At 36.2% G+C, this 24,008-nt stretch overlaps 1 protein-coding gene across 1 annotated transcript in view; it reads left to right on the forward strand.

Annotated features, from left to right (window-relative positions):
* Positions 1–24,008, forward strand: part of LOC122805971 — a 161,102-nt gene that overhangs the window by 84,790 nt on the left and 52,304 nt on the right. The window contains exons 2-4 of the mRNA XM_044076210.1: positions 2,358–2,649; positions 6,183–7,019; positions 22,468–22,695. Of these exons, the coding sequence (XP_043932145.1) occupies positions 2,358–2,649; positions 6,183–7,019; positions 22,468–22,695 (1,357 nt within the window). The remainder of the gene's footprint in view (positions 1–2,357; positions 2,650–6,182; positions 7,020–22,467; positions 22,696–24,008) is intronic.

The following is a 24,008-nucleotide window of genomic DNA, read 5'->3' on the forward strand; positions in this document are numbered from 1 at the left end:
ACACACACACACACACACACACACACACACGCACGCAATCACACCTAGGGCCAATTTAGAGTGTCCAATCCACCTACAGTATGCCTTTGGGATGTGGGAGGAAACCAGACCTTCCGGAGGAAACCCATGTGACCACAAGGAAGACATGCAGACTCTGCACAGAAAGGACCCTAGCCAAGGATCAAACCAGGGAACCTCTTTTTGTGAGGTGACAATGCTGCACCACCGTGGCCACCTATATATATATATATATATATATATATATATATATATATATATATATATATATAATAAACACTGTGCACTAGAAGAATCTTAATTATATAAATTCAAACTTCTTTTAGGTGTAGTAATTAATACTGAGCTAACAGAAAGGAAATAAAAACTCAGACACTGAATAGATGATTAAGCTTTCGCTCTTATTCAGGTGGAAGAGCTTCATCAGAATAACCTATAGTCAACAGTACTTGCATTATATGTAGCTAGAGTCACACGTTAACAAAAAGCCAATAAACTACTTATAACTAATTAGTACAGTAACCAATAGTACAACCAAACAATATTTAAACTGTGCCAATCATCTTAACACAATAACCATGAACATACATATGAATGACAGGAGCATGAATATTAAACAAAAACTCCCTTGTGTTAGCTTATCATTGAACAAATATACAGTGTGCGCTCTAAATATGCATGTAGGATACATTAATATTCATATAACTGTACAAATGGTGACTTACAAGCGTGTCTAAGGTCAAGGATGGATGCAAAAACATTTTTGAGAAAGACTGTCAAAACAGAATTAAATCTTCCATTTTAAAGCGCATTTCATATTAACACTTTCATTCAGTCCAGGGTATGTTTCTGAATTAAGCAGTAATTGCCATTTACGTTCTCTTAGTTCCAAATATAATTTCCAATCTCCAAAAAAAGTCAACTTGTTCTAATACTATGAAGTAAAATTTATTAAAAGAAGTACAAACAATGCTATGTTTAGCAAGGGCATTATTTAAGTTATTTGCCCTGATGGCTCCTAGATGCTCCTTAATTCTATCTGAAAGTTTTCTTGTAGTTTTACCTACATAAAATGCTTTACAAGATGCACAAATACCTGCATATACTACTGCTGTAGAATGGCAGAAGAAATATTTTGAAAACTTAATAGTATAATTACAATGTGTGAATGTGTACTGAGATCCTGTGAAAATGTTAGGGCATACCACACATTTATTACATGAATGCATCCTATTTTGAGAGTTAGAAATAAAAGTAGAATTAATAAGAAAAGGTAAATCTCTGCTTTCTAAACTCATTCTTATGGTTTTGGTTCTTTTAAATGAAAAGGTAGGTGCAGTGCCAATAGCAGCTGACATAAATTGTGATTCAGTTAATAAATCCCAGTTATGCAAGATGACATTTCTAATTTGTGACATGTCCCTAGAGATAGGTAATGGGGAAACTAAGGGTTCTGTTAATGTTACTTGGTTTTGAAGTATTAGGTGTAAATCCATGTAGTAAAATAGGTAAATATTTAGTGTGTCTGTCATTAAAGATCTCGTTACATATATTGTTAATAAGAGATGGGGAGTAATTTCTTCGAAGAAACGTGTTTTAACAAAACAGCATTTTTTGAAAGTCATAATCTTGACTGATAATTCTAGAGATGTGAATAAATTGACTTCTGACAAGGTTCCTTTTCATGAAATATGGATGGGAGCTAGTAAAATCAAGCAGATTATTTTTATAGGTCTCTTTTCTATATTTAGTGGAACATACTGTATTAGGAGGCAGTAAGTATATCTGTGTATATAAAAAGGGAATAGAAGACCCTATTCCAGACAAAATCAAGTTCAAAAACCTAAACTGTCTCTCAAATCAGAAATAAAATGGTCTAAAGAAGATTGGTCACCCTTCCATGCAAAGAAAACATCGTCAATAAATCTTTTATAAATGTGTACTAGATGCTGTTTTGTTAAAACACGTTTCTTCGAAGAAATTACCCTCCATCTCTTATTAACAATATATGTAACGAGATCTCTAATGACAGACACACTAAATATTTACCTATTTTACTACATGGTTTTACACCTAATACTTCAAAACCAAGTAACATTAACAGAACCCTTAGTTTCCCATTACCCATCTCTAGGAACATGTCACAAATTAGAAATGTCATCTCGAATAACTGGGATTTATTAACTGAATCACAATTTATGTCAGTTGCTATTGGCACTATATTTCAAGGTATTTTTCTAGGGTTTAGTGTAAAAGTTGCTTACTGCATCTAATTAATGTTGTGGGCAGATTTTTTTCCTAAGACCATTAATTTACAGTTTATTTATTAAATTTAATAGATTCCACATTTTTGACTACCTATTTGTTCTATCCATGGTTTTTGCAATTGAAGAGATAAACAGAGACCCTAAATTATTGCCAAATGTGACCCTGGGATTCCAGATTTTTGATTCATGCTATTCCAGAGAACGAGCACTTCTGTCTACCCTTTCATTTTTAACAGGGAAACACGATCTGGTTCCAAACTACAGCTGTGAAACTGTTTCCTTAACACCTGCTATAATTGGAGATGCCCTGTCATCATCTTCTCTGATCATGGCAACTGTACTGGGACTTTACAGGTATCCCCAGGTATGGATTCACTTTACAGTTTCTGTATTATGCTGTTTTGATGTTCTGAGGTAACACAACTAACTGTAAGATTTTAATGACCCCATAGACAAAAACAGACTATCTAGAACTTAAAGTAGAAGAAAAGAATTGGTGCAAATACAGTCAGCTTCTATTTTTAGAATTGGGCATATATGTGGCCCCATGGATATAAAATACAGACTTGCTTGGATGTTTGTTTTACTTGCTGTTACTTATCATAAGTATGACATATTACATAATATGTATTTATTTATGCCTGTATCCTTTGTTGACTGGGTTGGTCCCACTAGGCTTGTAACATTTTTTTAGGAGAGTCCTGAGGTATTATTTATGCTACAGGGGAACTTTGGCCAGGGCACTGGGGGAACTTCCCCTACTCTTTCAGTGGGTACTGTAATAAGTACTGTGGGTGTTTTTACATTACCTGAGCTACCATCAACACAGTCAGATGGGCCTCAGTTTAATGTCTTATCCAAAGGATGACACACTCAGTAGTGCGGCACCCCCCTCATGCCACACTGCAGTGTCAATAATACACTACCTGGTGTGGGAATAGAACCCACAGTCTTCTGCATCAAAGGCAGTTGTGCTCCACTTTTATTATATTATATTTTAAGTTATGTGCAGAATATAATATGAGCTTGATAATGAAATAAATGAAACTGCATGCAGGAAACTAAATGGTTGATTTTCTAGTCCCATGACTAAAAATAGAATATGGTTTTTGTGTTCTTTAGGAAAGGTTTACTATGTCTTTCAGTCCCAAAGAAGAACCTGAAAATCTGAGCATACTTGATTATATTATTAGTCAGTCAGTACACCAAACCACAGTAACATACCTTCAAGATCCATAACAGGTAGAGAACCTTGAATTATTGTTGTCTGTTTCTGTTTCCACAGTTACAGGCCCCCTCATTCAAGGCCATCCTTCTCTAGGAATTCTCCCTTATTGATTTTGGTGTACATTTCTTTCCATGTTTTAGCTTATGAAGGCATTCAAAAAATTCTCACCTTTTCCTGTTTGGCAGGGTTTACCTCAGTTTACATTATCCTCCTGTACCCTTTAATGCTTTCTAGTTCTACAACATTCCTCTTCTCCTTTTTTGAGACATTAACAATAGGCCAGTCTGTTGCCCATTCCCCTAAAGTGAGCATGCCAACATCTGCAGCATCACTTCCAAATCCCCTGTGCCAATGTCTCCGTCACCAAATCTGCTCAGAGAACTCAAATCATCTATCATATAGCCAGGGATTTATTCCTTTATACCATAGAGGTGACCTATCCTGTCCTTCTATGTACATTTACATAACTCCAGAGTGACAGTTTTCTAATTCTCACCACTTCTTCTTTGGAACTTGATGAGAACTATATTCCTGTATTTGCATTTCACACCATTTATCTTGTTTTTTTTTTGTTTTTTTTTTTTTTACCTACTAGTTTACTGCATGCATATGCTTATTATAACAAAATCACATATTCTTTCTCAAAACAAAATATCTTCTAACTTGATACCACATTTTAAAGACTCCATTACGTTTGTCATCAGATATGATAAGATACCTCATTAACTCACCTCCACTTCTGCTAACCTCCATGTTTCTCATTGAGTGATCCCCCCTTTTGTAAATACTAGAATGCTTCCATGTCTTTTACATGCTATCCCTATTTAACATATTTCCTATTTTTTTATTCCATTGCATACATGAATAGGAATGTCAGGGGTAAGCTGGTATATTTTTTTTTCAGATTTGTTTCTTTTTAGTCCATCTTCCAGCAGACATACAACTTACTTTATTGCCATGTTTTAAACCCTTCTCTTTGTTCATCTACTGTCCCCATTTAATAACAATGTTCAGCTTTGCTTTTGTTATATATCTTTGAAAATAATGCAGTCCCTGCCTCCTTCCTTTTTTGATCCATCACTTTCTTCCTCTGAAATTTGTATCTCTCCTCATTTCCATATATATCTCATATACTCTCTCTGTAACTTTTTTATCCATTTGTATCTACCCCTAAATGGTAGATGCTTAAGTATGTACTATATTATGGGAAAATGTATCATTCGCATATTATTATTTTTGTAAGAATACCATTCTCCTCACAAGAACTGCAGTGGTGGTGCTACGGTAGCGTTGTCGCCTCACAGTAAGACGTTGTCCTGTTCGATTCTCAGCTAGAGCGCCTTCTGTGTGGAGACATACGTGAATGGGCGTACCTTTGTTGAAGGTTGTGCATTAGGGCCGGCAACTCGGCACATAAAAATCTACTGCCAATCATTAGCGGACCGGAGTTCCACTGTGGCGACCCCTAACCCGGAAAAGCCGAAAGACACAAGAACCATTTTCCTTACACAACTTCTATAGCACTCTTTCATTGAATTAAAATGGCTTGTGTAATTCCTTATAGTTTTCATTTGTGGTCTACCTCAACATTAAATATATCATTCCCTCCTCTCTCTCTCTCTCCTTCTCTGTACTATTGTTTTGGACATCAGGCCAAGTCTGATTTGCACCATCTTATTCCATTTAATCTCCAAATCTGCTTGCCTCACACATTGCACTCTATAAACTCTTGCAAAATAGCTGAGATGTAGATTGGTAGGCTGACTAGTACGAAAACAGGGTGTGAGGTGAGAAAGGAAAGAAAAGAGAAAGAAAGGAAAGATAACTGAAAAAAATGCTGAGGGGGGAGGAAAATAATATAGAGATTAGAGATAGCGAGTGTTATAGATGAGAGGAAGAGGAGAACAAAGGATGGTAGGATTTATAAGAATGTATTTTGCAAAAGTAGAGAGATAAAAGACCAGAGTGGGAAGAAAAAATAGAAATTTGAATTCAAATTATATATGACGTTTGATTATATTGGAAATGGTAGTTTGTATTCTTATATACTGATTACATAATGAATAGTTGCCAAGTTAAATTATCAACACAAAAACATTGACCACAGCATGCAGGCAATTTATTATATCAACAGCATAAATTAGCGACATTGGGTAGATCAAACAGGGAAACAAATGTCCTTTACCAGTGTACTAGCCATAACCCTGCCATGCATTTAGCTCAGATTTGTATGAATAGTGATAATGTATTGGAATTTTTTTAAGGTAAGATGTACAGTTAGGGTTGAGGCAGGGTGAGGAATAGTGTTAACATGTATTACTTACCCCTGCCATTTCTGCTCATGTATATGTAAACAGGTCGAGTAAAAGATAATAATGTTTCCAGAAAACAGTAGAGTACAGACTTAATATGATTTCATTTATTTCATCGACATAAATATTTCCACTGCAGCTTGTCTTCAGACTGCATTAGGATCTTTGTTAGGGTTAATTTTTTAGGATTAAGTTAGGGTCAGTATTTTAAAACAACAAAAAATAACAATAAATAAAAAAATAAAAATGAAAATTAAATCACGATTCAATCTTCTCTTAGTTCTAGTTTATTGTGATCTGTATTTGCATACTTGCACAACATTTTCCCTTTTTTCATTTGTTTGTCTCTTTTCCTAGGTAAGCTATGGTTCTTCTGTTTCTTTGCTGAGTGATAAATTGTTATATCCATCATTTGTGCGGACAGTTCCAAATGATGTCTTCCAAGCCATTGGTCTAGCTCAAATGTTAATATATTTTGGTTGGACTTGGGTAGGGATTTTGGCTTCAGACAATGATTATGGGATACTGGGTGGCGAGACCCTCCAAAGAGAAATTATCAAGGCTGGAGGTTGTATATCATTTACTGAAAAGGTCACCAAGGATAAAGAAAAACATTCTTCTCTTGTTAATGTGATTCAACAAACATCAACAACTGTGATTGTTGTATACTCTACTTCTGAAAATCTGGTACCACTGCTGGAGGCAATTTCTGCTCAAAATGTGACAGGGAGAATCTGGGTCAGTACTACTGGATGGATTGTATCTCCAGATGTACTCAGTATGAAGACTGTCAAAATGTTAAATGGCAGTGTTGGGTTCTATACCCACAAGGGCAGAATCCCTGGACTCACTGACTTTTTATACAGTATCCACCCTTTTAACTTTCCTAACGATATCTTTATGACAACATTTTGGGAGGAAGCTTTTGGTTGTCAGTGGCTAAAATCTGATGGGAATACTACATTGCTGAACTCAGCAACAAATAAAAAAGCTCTGTCTTGCACAAGTCAAGAGGATTTAAGAAAGCTCAGCATTTCTGTGTATGATGTGTATAATTTCACCTACATGCTTAGCACATATAATGCAGCTTATGTGGTAGCACATTCCCTTCACAGCATGTTTTCATGTAGAAATGGAAAAGGTCCATTTCAGAATGGGGAATGTGGAAGCATCCATGATTTCCAGTCTTGGAAGGTAAGAACATTAAGTATCCTGTTTCTGCCTTCTAATTTCATTTAGAGTTGTAAGATTACACTTGTACTATACAATATATAGAGTATTAGAACAACAGTTGATAGATTAAACTTACCCAAATTACACAAAAGTTAATTTGAAAAACCAGTTTCAACTGGAATAATTCTCTTGTGGTATTATTGCTTATTTAATGGTACTAATTATTAATACAATTTCTTATTGTTTACTTTGCTAGTTTTTAATGCAGCTATACAGGATATATTTTTTTCAGTAAGTATGTATAATGCGCAACTTAAATCAGCATGATACTTGCTAGCACTGTTGTAGTATATGATGCATAGTGAATTCCATTTACATTTCCTGCTTATGACTAAAAGTCGTGTTATGCTGAATCTCAGGACTTTGTGCATTTGTTTATTGGTTACAAGTACAAATGGCACATTTGTAATCTGACATTTGTGAGGATGATAATGCTTATCTCTGACATTTAAGTAGTAGATGAAACAGCAAAGCATTTCTATGAAAGCAATAGGGACTCCATCCTTCACAAAAAATTGTCATTAAAAATTGCATTAGCATAGTTTGACGTTCTGCACTTACAAAAGTGCTGATTGAACTTGCAGCCTTCAAATTATCATGCCATTTTTCAGACTTGATTTATATGGATTGGTTATTCTACATCCAGGTTTATTTCTTAATAATTTTCTTTTTCAAAATACAAATTTTCTCTAGAGGTAGTGTTTTAGCTTTTAAGCTTGATCTAATATGAAAAGATCACTACTGAAAATTCTGAAATGGGGGGGGGGGGTTCCACAGGACCCTAGTTCTGCTGAATGCAACAGTGAAAAACATGGAGAATATATAAGTCTGTGAGTAAAAACACTTAGTGGTGCTACACCTGGGCATGTTGGGGCATGTGCCCCCAGTTGTACAGTACTGTACCCTGGTGAGTGCACCCATGGCTGACCTTAGACAGTGGTGGAGCTGTAACATCTGTGGCCATAGTTTGTATTAATTTCCATTATATCTGGTTAGAGCCACCATGACCTAAACAACAAATTACATAGCTACAAAGGACATTTAAGGCATTATGACTTATTGCCTAGATCAGAATGGGTGGGTCCAGAAGTAAAACTGGAAATTCTGAATGCTTTTAGGTAATGGTCAGTGTAAGGAGTATGTGTTCTGCACCATTGCAAATAGTCTAGTTTGTAACATTTTTTAAATATCCTGGCAGGCAACCATATAACATAGCTCCCAACTGTCCCTGATTTTACCTCAGATTTTTGCTCTTTAGCCACAGTGGTGCAATGGTTAGCATTGTCACCTCACAGCAAGAGGTTCTCCTGTTCGATTCTTGGCTGGAGTGCCTTCTGTGTGGAGTCTGCATGTTCTCCCTGTGGTCGAGTGATGTTAAAGACATCCAGGTAGGTGCGAGTGTGAATTGGCGTGCCTTCATTGAAGGTTGGGCATTGAGCTGGCAACTCGGCATCGTAAAAATCCACTGCCAATCATGAGCGGACCGGAGTTCCATTGTGGCGACCCCTAACCAGGAAAAGCCGAAAGTCAAACCTTCTTAAAATGTTGTATTTTTTTGTAAATCATTGAGGATTACAGTCAATCAGTGATGCAAGACATTAGAATTTCATACTTCTTGCAGTTCTGTAAATGAATGTTGATGCAAAACCTGTTGTTCTATTAAATTTTAAATTAGAGTATTATTTGAAAATTGTCCCTGATGTGGGGCTTTTATTGTCACTTAGTTTTGGCTTTCTCCCTACTTTTTGAGCAAAGAAGTTGAGAGGTATCCATATATTCATACGTTTCAGCTGTCCCAGATGATTTTGCCTCATCCCTCTCTCACTCTCACTCACTCTGTATATATATATATATATATATATATATATATATATATATAAAAATATATAATATATATATATATATATATATATATATATATATATATATATATATATATATATATATATATTGGTCTGTTCCTCATAATGAAATGGAGATGTAAAAACAATGACCGACATTTGAGTTTCAGACTTCATATTTTTTTTAAAATGCATGGGGTAATGCATAACCTGCTATGCAGTAAAAGGTTCTTTAATACATAATGTTACTCTGTGACAGGGTCAGATTCAGGTTTGTTTTCTTGCTGTGCCACAGTGTAAGTACCATGTAGCTAGCTTAAATTGGCCAGGACAGAGATGTAATAGCTGTGAGGGGAAATTACTGACAAGCTGGAAATCAAGTACATAGCAGCCCCAAGAATTCATGTTTTTTTCTAGATGTCCTAGAGGTGCTTTTAGAGTTTTTAACAACATTTTCAACCAATAATGGCACGAATAAGAGGCATAACCAAGGAGAGAAGTTCAGTCTACTGTTAATTTATCTTCCTACATCCTTTCAACATACTCTAAGTGGCCAAGAGGGTACTGTGACAACTGTGAAATAAATATTTGTATTAAGCCAGAGGTGTGAAGATCACTTGGTCCCCAGAAGCCATGAAATTATATAGATGCTCTGAGGTACATTTTAAATCTTTTTTCCCTAAACTTTTGATCCAGTGATGCCCTGTAGAAAAATGAGAAAGGAAAGAAAGTCAATCTTATTTTTTTTTGTTTAGTTAAGATATAAGTTATGTCTGTGAAAACAGCGGTTCACAATAAACCAAGAAGGTGAATGCTTGTGAGGATACAGAAATCATATTTGGAAATGGTGTCTGGCTTCATAACCCCCCCTCCAAAAAATAGCCACCTTCTGTTTATTCCTCTGGTGTGACACTGGGATAAAATTCAAGGCACAAATAAATGCAGGCCTGGTAAAGCATGCACATGATGAAGAAGCATTTTTTGAACTTGTTTAGAAAAAGTTCATCCTGGAATTTCTCTGGATAGTAGCAGGTATTTTTTTTTAATTCTGGCAGGGTCAAACCAGATACTATGGGTAACAATGGGTCTAGGTCTGTTTGTAGATGAAATGAATGCTTGTGAGGATACAGAAATCATATTTGGAAATGGTGTCTGGCTTCATAACCCCCCCCTCCAAAAAATAGCCACCTTCTGTTTATTCCTCTGGTGTGACACTGGGATAAAATTCAAGGCACAAATAAATGCAGGCCTGGTAAAGCATACACACGATGAAGAAGCATTTTTTTAACTTGTTTAGAAAAAGTTCATCCTGGAATTTCTCTGGATAGTAGCAGGTATTTTTTTTTTAATTCTGGCAGGGTCAAACCAGATACTATGGGTAACAATGGGTCTAGGTCTGTTTGTAGATGAAATGACTGTTCTTGCTGTGCTGTTTGATAGTATAATGTAACCTTTGTAGGACTAATGTGTAGTTGGGTGAAACAAGCTGAAATACAAGCTGTAACTACTGTATATATCTTCTTACCCCTCACCCCAAAACACAGCCACATTCTGTATACCACCCTGATAGACTGGGATGAAACTAAATGAAAAAAAAAAAAAAAAAAGAACACAGTAATATATTTCAGCCTGCTCCTGTCATACACATAAACATCATGCCTTCTTCTCCATATCTCACACTATATTGCCACCTGTGTGTATATATATATATATATATATATATATATATATATATATATATATATGTATAATGTTTAATCGTGAGAAAGGTGGAATGTCAGTTGTGTAGTGTAGACAGAAATATTTAAAGAAGAATTTGATGTACAGCTAAATATATACCCTAGCTGTCTCTTGCTGATGAAGTACTGGCCTTAACTATTCTATGCTAGTAAAATATTACATAAGGCAGAATTCAAAAAGCAAACCATCATAGATGTGACACCATATCCCCTCAGCAAAGACTATCTGACTTTACACTGATATCAGTTCCTAACATATACATCTCAGCTCATCAGTCTGTATCTACTTAAAAACAGATGTAATTATATTACATCAGATTACATTAGTTATTTCCTATACAACAGAAGAAGGACTGACCAGCAGTAAACAAGACACATCTATGAACTGTTTACTTACTAATGATTGCTGACTGTCACAGTTCTGGCCAACTATTCCTTTGAAGTACCAGTGTGATTCTATTTTTTATTGCCTTTGTTTTTATTTTCTCCTTACCCTTATGCAATTACATACAACGAGGTATCTCCTGAGAAACTGCAGAAAATTACACTTAATATTTAAATTACAGGGGCTTCACAGTGGTGCAGTGGATAGTGTTAGCACCTCACAACAAGAGGTTTGTTGGTTTTATTCTCAGCTGGGGTACTTTCTGTGAGGAGTCTGCATGCCCTCCCTGTGTTCACATGGGGATCCTCTTGGTGCTCCAGTTTCTTTCTACATTCTACAGACATGCAGAAGGTGGACTAGACACTCTAATGTGGCCATAGGTATGAGTTTGTGTGTGGTGTGGAAGAACAACTGCAACAGGGATAGCCACCCGGTGGTGTAAACTTTGGCTCCAGATGATTGTTGCTGTTGAAGTGACACCCTGACCCCATGTACAAAAATAGAAAAGGGATTGTGGATGGATGGGTTTAAATTACAAGATTCAGACATTTCTTCTTCTTTCATATCCTTCCATTTCCAGAGAAAGTGTTACAAAGTTATGCACATTTCCTGCCACTGAAAGCACACATATTGCTTTCATATTGCTTTACAACTGTTTAACAGCATGAAATAATACAGAAAAAAGTACATCACATTTAAATGAGCTCTCTCTACCCTGGCACCACACCCTGCTGATAAGTGCTGTAGATGTTTCTAACATGTTCACTTTCACACTTTCTGGTAGCTTACGTAGCACATGTCATCATTCAGAAAATCAGGATAATTGGTAACCATGCCTTACTTTACAGATATGTGGTTCAACTGTTCTTCTCTCCCCTTTTCTCTTCTATACATGAGGAATTCACCTTCTTAGGTAATGGCCAGTTGGTCAGAGTACAATGACCTTACATCTGCCCTTATATAAGTTTACATATGCTCTGGAGGTATGTTACCATGTTATCACTAAGATATCTTTATCTTACGTTCTACTGTCTATAATTGCATACTCAGTCATGATGCAGAAATAAGAGTGCAGGCAGTTTGTCATAGGTTCATAGGTAAGTACTAGGCAAACTGTCTGTTGATCATTACAAATGTAGCTAATAAACTATGTTAAAAATTTCTTCCAGCTTCAGAGAGAATAACACAAGATATTATATAACTTTTTGAAAGCCACCTTGTTGATAGACCAACATTTAGTCCGCTGAGCTTTCAGATCAACTGGCAGCAATTTTCAAGCCCTTCACACCTCTATATCCCCTGCTTCTTATAAATTACAATGTGACTTACCATGTAAATCTGAGCAAGTCACTTAACCAGCCAGTGGTCCTGGTTCACCCAGAAAAGGGACACTTTTGTCCGGTGGACTTTTCTGGTTAACAAATGAATAAAAAAAAAAACATAATCTCCAAGGCTTCATTATCATGGAGAAAGAGAAACAGTCTCATATCTACATACAGGACTGCTCTGTTCCATGTGATGGTGGCGCACTGTATTTGCACAGTGTGTTGCCTCATTGCCAGGACAATCTACAATAAGAATCTTATTTCTTACCTTTCAAGAAATTTGTTCCATAATATTATGCATTCCTCCTGATAAACTGCATCTGTAAAACTTTGCAGAAGAGTAGCATTGTTCACTACACTAAAATTACTGGATGAGTTTAGTAACAATTGAACTATGGAGTTTCCTTGGTTAAGTTGTTCACAGAGAAATTGTGCAAAGGTAAGCAAAATAGAAACAAAATTTATAAACTGCATAAGTCACAACCAAAAACTTTTATTAACTACTGCTTTGTGCCTCAGTGACCAGAAATATCTATACACACACAAACACGCACACACACACACACACACACACACACACATATATATATATATATATATATATATATATATATATATATATATATATATATATTTTTTATTTATTTATTTTACATTTGTTGACCGGGATAGTCCGACTGGATGCATGTCCATTTTCAGCGGAGGCCCGGGGAGAAAAGCTCCAAGGGTAAGCAGATACAGCATTACATAATACCAGCATTACATGTTACAAACAGACTATTTACAGTGATTATATAAGTAAGCAAGTTAAACAAGTTCCACAGGTTAGAGTTAATCCTGAGCGTAAGTCAGGATTAAATTAAATTACACAGTAAACTGGTTAACAGATTTTTACACATTCTAGAGAGAGTTAGCCAGGCTTGATACATTGACATAGCCAGTTAAGTGCCAAATGTTGTTGGAGTCTAGTTTTAAATTGACCTAAGGTAGAAAGTAAGGTAATATCAGCTGGAAGAGAGTTCCAGGGTCTACTTACAGAGTTTGCAAAGAGAGAGTCATCGGCTGTGTTATTAATTTTGCTAGTCTGAATTAGTAGTTTGTTAGAGGATCGAAGCGGTCTAGGATTGATATAGGAGGTGATAATATTTTTAAGTGCAGGAGTATTGTCTGGATTATAGAGGATTTTATAGGCCAGAATCAGTTGGTTATACTGGATTAGGCTGGGTAGTTCAAGCCACCCAAGCTGATTTAGATTGATGCAATGATGTGTCCTAAAAGGTAGCCCAGTGGCAAACCTGGCAATGTGGTTGTAGCAAATTGAGAGTTTGTTAAGGACAGTCTTGTTTAAATTCGAGAGTAGAGGGGATGCATACAGAAGGGGTGAAAGAAGATGAGGGCGAGCTATGGCAATTTTAGCTGGAGGGGTTAGGAAGGCTTTTATTCTGTAAAGTGACCCTAGTTTTTTATTGATGGTTTTGATAGTTTGGTTAACATGTAGGTCAAATTTTAGATTATTATCTATGATGACACCTAATAGTTTTGTGGAGGGATCAGGGGAGATTATTGTGCCATCATTTGAATTTATGGTAAAAATGAAAGTGGTAGACCTATGTGTTGGTGAAAATAACAGCATTTTAGTTTTTTGGGATTTAGGATCAGACAACGTTCAGAAAGCCAGTTTTTTATTGTATTAAGGGTGGTCTGGGTAGCTGACCATAACTCTATTAGAGATGTGGCCGAGCAAATCAGAGTAGAGTCATCAGCATATTGGATACAGCTGACTTTTGGGATGACAGTATAAAGGTCGTTAATAAAGATGGAGAACAGCAAGGGCCCTAGTATAGAGCCTTGTGGTACTCCAAGGGTGTTAGGTAGAAGATTAGAGAGTTTGTTCTGCCAGAGGACAGCCTGTTGTCAACCATTCAGGTAGGATTGAAACCATTGAAGGGCTCTAGTATCTAGACAGAATGTTTGCAGGGTGTGGATTAAATGTTGGTGATCAACCATATTGAATTCCTTGGAAAGACCCAAGAAGAGGGCTGAAGATATATAATTATTGTTGCGATTATGGTTTATGGTGTTGGCAAAGGCTATGAGGGCTGAAGTAGTGCTGTGATGAAGACGGAAGCCATGCTGAGGGTCTGCCATAAGGTGATTCTGGATTAGGTGGTGCATGAGTTGTCTATGAATACATTTTTCCATAATCTTTGCAAGTGGAGAGAGTATAGCTATTGGCCTGTAATTGGAGTATTCAGTAGAGCTGCCTCCTTTGTGAAGTGGGATTACATAGCATATTTTCCAGATGGTGGGAATTTTTAAGCAATAGCATCAGCTGATTTTTGTAGGTACTCGGCAGGGAGTTGATCAGCAGAAAGTGTAGTGGGTTTTAATTTTTTGATCAAGGTACGGATAAGTTAAGTGGCGACTGGTTGGAAGCTGAACGCGAGTAGGTTTCTAGGGGTGGTACTTTCAGGACAAGGGGAGCTAGGAGGTAGTTGGCTAGCTAGGATTTGAATTGTCTCAGTAAAGAATTGGTTAAAACTGTCAGAAACATCTTCAGGGGTTTTATCAATAGTAGCAGCAGGGATTGGGGTTGAAGTTTGTCCAGGATGTAGTAGATTATTTAAACCTGTCCAAAACGTCTGAGGGTTATTTTGATTTACTGTCTGTAAATTACAGTAGTATTTTTTTTGTCTTGTAAAATGGATTTTTTAGTTTCGTTCCTGGATTGCCTTTATTTAATGTGATCTTGGGTGTCTTTAGAAGAGCGCCATAAAGCCCATGCTTTGTTTCTAAGGGTAATTTTGAGTTTAGACTCTTTAAAAAGCCATGGTGCAGTTTTTGCCTTTGTTCTCATTGAACGAACAGGTGCATGCAAATCAAAGATCTCAAGGAATTTGTTGTTAAAGTATGCTACTGCTTCCTCTAAGGGGGAGGTGTTTTAGAATAGACCAATTACATGAGTTTAGTTCTTGTTGGAATTTGGCAGGGTCAAAGTTTTTATTGTTTCTAACCTTTCTGAGTAAGGGTTGTTGGGAATTAATGGCTTTGTGCTTAATTACATATGTGAGAAGGTGATCGCTTAGGCCATCAGGGAGGGTACCAGAGGTGTTGGGGGTGACTATTTATGAGTACCCAGTCAAGTATGCTTTCTTTTTGGTTAGGTTTACCTATCCTGGTAGGGGTGAATATGATTTGTGTAAATGCATGCAGGTTAATATGGGTGGTTGGGGATTCTGAGGAACAGGTGCCTCAGTCTATATTAAAGTCTCCAAGTAGTAGGGTTTCTTGGGGGTAGTGACATGATAGCCATGCAGGATATCTTCAAGTGTAGATATATTGTTACCTGGGGAAATGTACATACAGATGATATTAATGCATTTATTTTTATTAAGTTGCAATTTGGTGGCAAGAATCTCTGAGTTATTAATCTTTAGGTGGTTGTATTACATCTATGGTGACATTCAATTCAGATTTATAGAGTACAGCTACCCCACCCCCCTTCCTGGAAGCACTATCCAGCCTGTGTATGTTGTACCCATGTGGTAACACTTCATTGTCTGTAGTGTTAGGTTTTAACCAGGTTTCAGATAAACAGAGAATCTCAGGGGAGTGGACATCCAGAAGTGCATGCAATTCATGAACCTTGTTATTAATGCTTCTAATATTGAGATGACAGGCTAGGAGAGAGTTAGTTGGCCTATTAATTGTAGGTATGTAGCTTAGATTGCAAGTAGAGGAGGTATGTGTTTCTGAAGTGGGTGGGCCAGGGTTGGGGTGAATATCACCACCAAGTATTAGGTTAAGTCTATACTTGGTAATAAACTTCAGGAATTTGTTTATTAGTTTGCGGTAGTGTGTGGATCTAGAGCTAATGTGCCTGGGGTTGAGATGTTGATAGACTTAACAAGATGTTGGATAGGACCTAGTACTGTAAGTATGGTTGAAGGTGGCAGGATTTACAGCTGGGGTGATAGTATGGCCTTTCGGGACCTGAAATCCTGTGAGAAACTGGTTTTCATACAAGGTAAGGAGGTATGGTGCGAACAAGAAGGGTAGTAAAGAGGAGTATATCATTATTTGTGATTCAGCTTGTGAGTTAAGGAACTGTTTTACCTGGTGATGCAACACCAGAAGATAGAGTGGTGAGGTAAAGGTACTGGAAGGGGGATGGGAAAATGCCAGATGAAAGCTAATAGGTGCTATTAAAATGTAGGTAGAAGAATGGGGGTGGGAGGAATTATCCAAGATGAAAGCAGATAGGATCTAGAAAGTGGGGGAGTGGCTATAGTACTTTAAATTTAGAGGTACTGGGGCGGGAGGGAATTGGAGGCAGGGAGGGGAGCAAAGAGAGCCCGAGCGTAGCGAGGGCGAACATAGCGGGGCTATTGCAGTTTACAAGGTTTCCTAAGGTGTCCTAAAGCTATAAGGTAAGTATTATAGCTCTTAATGTAAGAGTCAGTTTGCTTAAATTACAGGGGAAGGAGGCAAACACTCAAGTAGAAAAAAGAGCCCTATGGCTGACCAAAATGGTGACCTGCTTAATTATACAGCACTGTAAGTGAAAGCTTAACAAATGCTTTTTGTGTGCAACCTACTCTGCTTAAATGCTGAGAGGAACTGATTTTGTTATGGTGACCAATTGCAGTCATGTAGACTCCGTTTTGTAGGTAAATGTAAAGTTCAATCTGCTAAAATGTTGAGAGAAATTGATTTTGTTATGGTAACCAATTGCAGTCCTGTAGACTCCGTTTTGTAGGTAAATGTAGAGTTCAATCTGCTTAAATGCTGAGAGAAACTGATTTTGTTATGGTGACCAATTGCAGTCCTGTAGACTCCGTTTTGTAGGTAAATGTAGAGTTCAATCTGCTTAAATGCTGAGAGAAACTGATTTTGTTATGGTGACCAATTGCAGTCCTGTAGACTCCGTTTATATATATATATATATATATATATATATATATATATATATATATATATATATATCACACACGCACACACACACACACACACATATATATATATATATATATATATATATATATATATATATATATATATGTGTATATATATATATATATATATATATATATATATATTATGTATATATATATATATATATATATTAATATATATGTACTATACATGTGTATACTTATATGTACATTTTACCAAAGTTCTGCGCACTTAGTTTCAACAATACAAATATTTTGGTATTCAAAGAATACAACCAAAAAAAGTGATACAACATCGCACTGTTATGAATCCCAGCAGTGTTTTAATTCAAACCGACAACCAACCAAGTATCTACAAACCAGGTTCCCTCCATAACAGAGCTTCTTCAATGCATTTTGAAAACCAGTGTTATTTGCAGTTATGGGGTACAGCTGTGGGTGTAGCTTTTGCCCTAATATATGCTGACCTGTACTTGTGTTTCTGTGAGTGGATGTACATTTATAATGCACAGTCAAATCCGTACTATTCACGTCTAGAAACGTGGATACTTTTTGATGGTTATTAGGACTTAAAGGTGGGAAGATTACACTAAGTCAATCTGTGAAATATTTGAATAAAAGTGATATGGGTCTTAGGTTTACTGCTAAATGGAGTTTGTTTACAGTTGAATTTCTAGATGTGACAATTACTAAGTAACTGGATGGCTCTGTCATGACTTCATTATATGGAAAACCATTCTCAAAGAATTATTTTTTATACACCTTCAGTTGACATCCCAGATCAGTTATCAATAATATCCCCTATTCCAAGTATCTGAGAGTAAGTAGAGTATGTAGTGATCCTGTTGGTTTAAAAACACACTAAGTGATGGTAGTTTTTAAGTATAATGCTGATGCAATTAGTGGGAACAGAAAAGACTCTCAGGAGAGTTACTAACATTATTAGTAGGAGACGAACATTCTTGATGACTATAAGAGTTAAGGGAGACAACTTTAAATAAAAAAAACACTGACAGATGTGGTTAGCAATCTGCTGAGGAGACTGAAGGGAAAATGGAATAGGCTGACAAATTTCCAGGCTTGAGTAGGTTAACATCACGACAGCAATTCCTGGGGGTATGAGATAATCTGCTTTGAAGTCCATGGCATTTTTTACTGGTGTAATATAGATTTTTACTTTATTACAGTGTTTCTAGAAATCCTAGGTGGATCCATCCTGCTAATATTGTTGTTGACTCCTTATCCCACTGTAAAAAGAGGTTTCTGAATTTCCCTGTATTATGTAAGCCTTGAGCCTCTTCTTCAGAATGGGAAGGGGCATATAATGAAGGACAGAGAAGAAACAGTTATTAAAGATCTGTACATCAGTGTCAATATCAAGAGAGTAAAAGCAGGCCCAACTAACCTGCCGAAATATTGGACTGAGAGATACTAGGTAAAGTGAGTTAGTGTTTCAAGTGAAAGAATAATGTCTTTTGTAACCTAATACATGCATATGGAGAATGTTTTCTGTACAGGAGCCTGCAGTCTTGTCTGGAATACTCAGTTTTTTTTAAAAACTTTTTTGACTATTTCAGTTCTAAACTTTATGAACTGAGAATGAAGTAATACAATGAATTGCAGCATGAGTCTATATAAAACCAACAAGGACTTTTAATTATTTCCTGATGTGAGATATAATCCAAGAGAATGTTTCATCAGTTGTCTCCTTTGGAGACTGAAGGACAGTAGACACAGGCACTGGATACCATTTTTCCTTTATTAAATTTGACTGATGCACACATTGAATTGCTTTGGGTAATAACTTACTGTTCGTAAAATCTATCATATCCAAACATATTGTAATTTGGAAGGATAATTTTGCAGTCCTTAGTATGGGATCATAACTTAATTTCTGAAACATTGAGTATATTGTTTTATAATGTTATGTCCAACTCCAACAGGAAAAGGGAGGCATTATCATATATGCCATTTGCATTAATATAGTCAGTCTTTGGCTCTTTAATGTCTACTGTATTGGAACATTAGGGGTTATAATATATATATATATATATATATATATATATATATATATATATATATATATATACACATATACATGTATATATCTATATCTATATATATATATATATATATATCTATATCTATATATATATATATATATATGTGTGTGTGTGTGTGTATACATATATATTTAACTAAGGGGGGGTGCAACATTACTTTGAACATCACCAACTTTAATGACTGAATATTTTGAAAAAACATGGACTAAATCTACAGAACGGAGAGTAGCAAAAATATTCCTTTCTAAATCATTTTATATTTTCTTTTCTTTTCAGGTGACAGGATATCCTTGATTTGCATCAAAATAATAGGCAGATGTTAGGAGAAATATTGTGAGGATAATTATGGATAAGAATTGAATGTGTATATAAGACTGAAATGGCACCCCAAAGTAGTATTGAAACATGTATTATACAATGACTGGCCATTAACATTCAAAAACGAGCACACTGCTTGGTCAGCCCAACCAGTATGCTTGTAAATTGAGCATATACTAATGGAAAAAAAATTCTGTTTACCCAGACTTTCTTCCATTACTATATGCTATAACTTTTTAAGTTTTCTTCACTATAAAAAAAAAAAAAATAATAAAATAAAAAACCTGGACAGTCTGTAGGTACGAGAGAGACCGTACGAAGAAAATAGTAGGAAAATCAGATACTTTATTCAAAACTAAAGAAACGTGTCTGATTTTCCTTGTATTTTATCCATCCTGTCTCTCTCATGCCGCTTTACTCTCCAGCTGGATTTACCCACACCCAGCCATGGGTTGTTGCTATAATGACACATGACAGCCTGTACTAATATCGAGAATGATGACATCAGTAAGGCAGTATTTAACATTGTATAGACACTGTACCACATACCAGATTTTATGTGGCGCATCATATTCTCTTGACTGCATGATATAAACCATGGTTGCAGGACAGAAAGCAGACTAGTTTATGGAAGAGTGGTGGTTATAATGGGAGGGAGAACACGTTTTCTCGATTTCTTTGCACTCAGGGAATGGAGGATTGATCCAGTCCTTGTAAAAAACGGTTAATTGGCTGCAACTTAGCAAACTTTTTCTAAATGGAAGGAAAAAGGGTGGTTAGGGGAGGTGGGAAGGCAGTTTCTGTTAGTGCCTCCCCAGCCTTAATTTCCGAGTGAACCAAAGCTAGGTCATGCAAGCAATATTTACAATTGGAGGTAAAAAGAAATGCAAATTGGAAACTAATCTGTATTCAAATGCCCTGTCAAACCAAGAGACATGAAGAAATAAAATCTCAGCTAGAATGGAAAATGCACAAGGAGGGTAATGTATTTTCCCTAGATGGAAGCATTTGAAAAGATTACAGGAAAACTTTCATGAGCTTTAATATGCAAGAGCATCCAAAAAAGCTTTATGTCTCAGGCTAAAACTGAAACATAAACTGTCTATTTGTCAGACAATAACTTGCCACCCGTAGGTATACAGTGTAATGCAAGACAGCTGTAACTTGTTTGTTTTAGTAAATTAGAGTGACATATGCCTCAGCATATACAGCTCAACTGGTACAGAGTGACATATGCCTCATTACATACAGCTCAGCTCTTATGATTTAGACATAGCACTCTGACTTTTTGTCTTCAGATGCAGTGTTGCTCCTCCTAAATTTACAAATTTTATTCATTAAGACATCACTGTATATGAGAACATATGGATACATGTCCACTCACTGAAGGTAATTTTGGTGAATGTAAAAAATTCAAAATCATCCACCAAAACTACCTTCAGTGAACATGTAAGGAAACCTTTTTTACATGGATATCAAGCTCCCATGCACCCCTCCCATGTGGAAGGACACTTCCCATATCTCCTAAACTTATATATATATATATATATATATATATATATATATATGCCAGTGGTCACTCAACAGTGGAAAAAGAGGCAAACTCCACAGTGATGAAAGTAGTTTTGGCGAATGTAGTTTGATCCTTTCGCTTTCACTGAAACTGCTTTTGGCAAGATGACGTGCTGCCGTACATACCTTATTCAATAGCCAACTAACCCTACAGAATGACTCCCTAGTAGTAACTGCATAGGATGGAGTACCTGAAGTTCTTCTAGTCCAAATGCTTCTCTTTTTGACCTTGTAGTATGACTTTTAATGGTCAGTACTATGATTTCAAATCCTTAAAGGTTAATAAGTATGCTTCAGTAGACCAGTGAAAGATGTTTCAATATATTATAATACACTAAGGTGAGGTATATCATGTGAGCAACAAGTAGTTTGTAATGCTGTGCAGTAGGGAAGTGATGCACCACAAACAAGATAAAAACAAAGGGAAACTCTCTTCAGTTTTAAAATATATCATTAACAGTTAAATGCTGGGTAGATGGTTAAGACAAAATGCTATCTCCGAATGTTTGTATTTAAGAAAACTGGCGCTTTTGACATTGGGCCTTCTAGAGCTTTAACTAAGTTGGCTAGCACAACATTCCCTTTCATATAGTTGAATATGGGTGCATATGGAAGTATATGGGAGCATATACTGGTAGGAAAGTGTGAGTTGGGGGGTGGGAGGTGGAATGCAATAAAATATGGTATTTCTTTCTCTAGGACTTCTATTTTGTGAAAGCGATTGTGTTGGAAATCATCAGTGGGTAATATTTCCTGTATTCTGTCAATAAATCTTGCAGAAAAAAATAAGGCTATGTAAGTAGCATCATAGATTATTCCTAGGCTAATTACCTTTGTGGGACATTTTAAGCCTAGCCAATTACCCAATGTAAGAATCAACCCCTGGACCTTGTGTCTGTAAGGTAAACACATTAACCATTATGCCAACCTCCCACCCATATGAAATTAGCTTATGATGAAGAAGGTAAAACTGCAGAGTAGACGATGTTGAAGCACACTGTGACTTTCACATTTATTTTCTTCTTCAGAGGATTCATGTGAATTTGGATAATGCTCAAGAAGATAAAAATATAGAACAGTTGCTTTGAAGCAAAATACTTTTTTTAACTCCCCCCATTGTTTGCAATCATTATAGTGTATGGGGGAAGTAACATTAATTAGTAGTAAATTAAGATGTAATAGTTAACAATTTTATTTTCTCTTCTATGTAGCTGCACCATTATACCAAAAATGTCAATTTTAAAAATACTGGAGGTGAACAAATGTATTTTGATGCAAATGGTGACCCACCTGCAAGATATGACATCCTCAATTTTGCCTTGCTCCCAGATGGAACAAACAGATACCTTCAAGTAGGTAGCTTTGAGAACAAAGCCATTGGAAGGCCAGACCTCACCATCAATGTAGGAGACATTTTATGGAATGAAAGATTCAATCAGGTAATTTCAGCTCTGTGTTTGTTTTCCTTATTCAGACCCTACTTCTCCCCTTCCTTCTTTTCTTCCACACATCACTCCTTCCTTTATTCTTTACTTTTTATCTACCCTTCTTTTTTATTTTTTCCTATTTCTTTCCTTTTCTTTCTTTCTTCGTATTGTTTAGCCATGTGTCAAAGTGGAATATTCCATACTTTTACCTCTTCAGTCTTACAGGTTTTAATTTTTATCTGTTAATCTGAAAGTGGTCTGCGAGAGAATTCATAAAACTTTAGTGAGGCATAGCACAACATTAGCATTATATGACCCTAGCACAACAATTGCAATCAGACAGTACAGAAGTATACAGTATTAGGAATTTTCCCAGAGAAGTGAGCATTGCACAGCCCAACCAAATGCAGCAAGAGTATAGCAGATGAAAAACAAGGACTACAACATATGACAGTAGAAAAGCACACATTACATAACACTAATGGATAGTAAGTTGTAGTGCATGTGACAATAGAAGGTACTGCCAGCCATGCTAGGGAGACGTAGGTCAGTGGATGTACGACTTGTGCCAGCACAGCTAGCTGGAATTTTATAAATAATTATATGTCATTTGTATATCAAGCTGATTTGTGCAGATGCTTGTGCTGGAAATGTATTTGTGAGCTTTGCTTTTATTAATTGTGTTAAAATGTATCAACAGTGCAGCCTGCTGAAATGAAGAGAAATGTGCATGTATTATGGTATCTGAATTAAATGTATATGTTTTAATAGAGGACACTGGCACAACAATGATTAATCAACTGGCTTATTTTAAGAATATTAAGAGAAATGTAAATAAGCTGATGACTCATTGAATGGCACCCCACAGTGCTGAATAGGACCAGAGACGGTAGGTCTGGGAGCAGCCATTATCTGTTAGCTTTTGTAAAGAAGGGGGGAAGTGTTGTAAATGGTTCTGTCTCTAGGCATTGCCATAAAAGCTCTAAATGTGTATTGTAGCAGTCTGCTAAAGTCCTGTCTCAAACTCAAAGGAGATATTGTGGGAACCTAGAGTCAGGTGACCAGATGAGGTCATTTTGCAATTCATCTTGGATATTACATTTTACAAGGAGTAATCTCAGAATATTGAGTATTCTGTTTGGGGCCTGACTAGAAAGACTGCTCACATATTTCATCTTGCCTTGCCCAAGTAAGTTATTAGAGAATAATATAATTCTCTTAGATTCAGTCAGGAATATAGCAAAGCTTAGTTTAGATATTGTTTTTCTTTATTTGTCTGAGACTGTCCTTCAATGTTCTTTTCAATATTTCATGTGATCTGACTC

Source organism: Protopterus annectens, chromosome 7.part0, assembly GCF_019279795.1.
Source record: "Protopterus annectens isolate FY-2018-M chromosome 7.part0, PAN1.0, whole genome shotgun sequence".
NCBI lineage: Eukaryota > Metazoa > Chordata > Ceratodontiformes > Protopteridae > Protopterus > Protopterus annectens.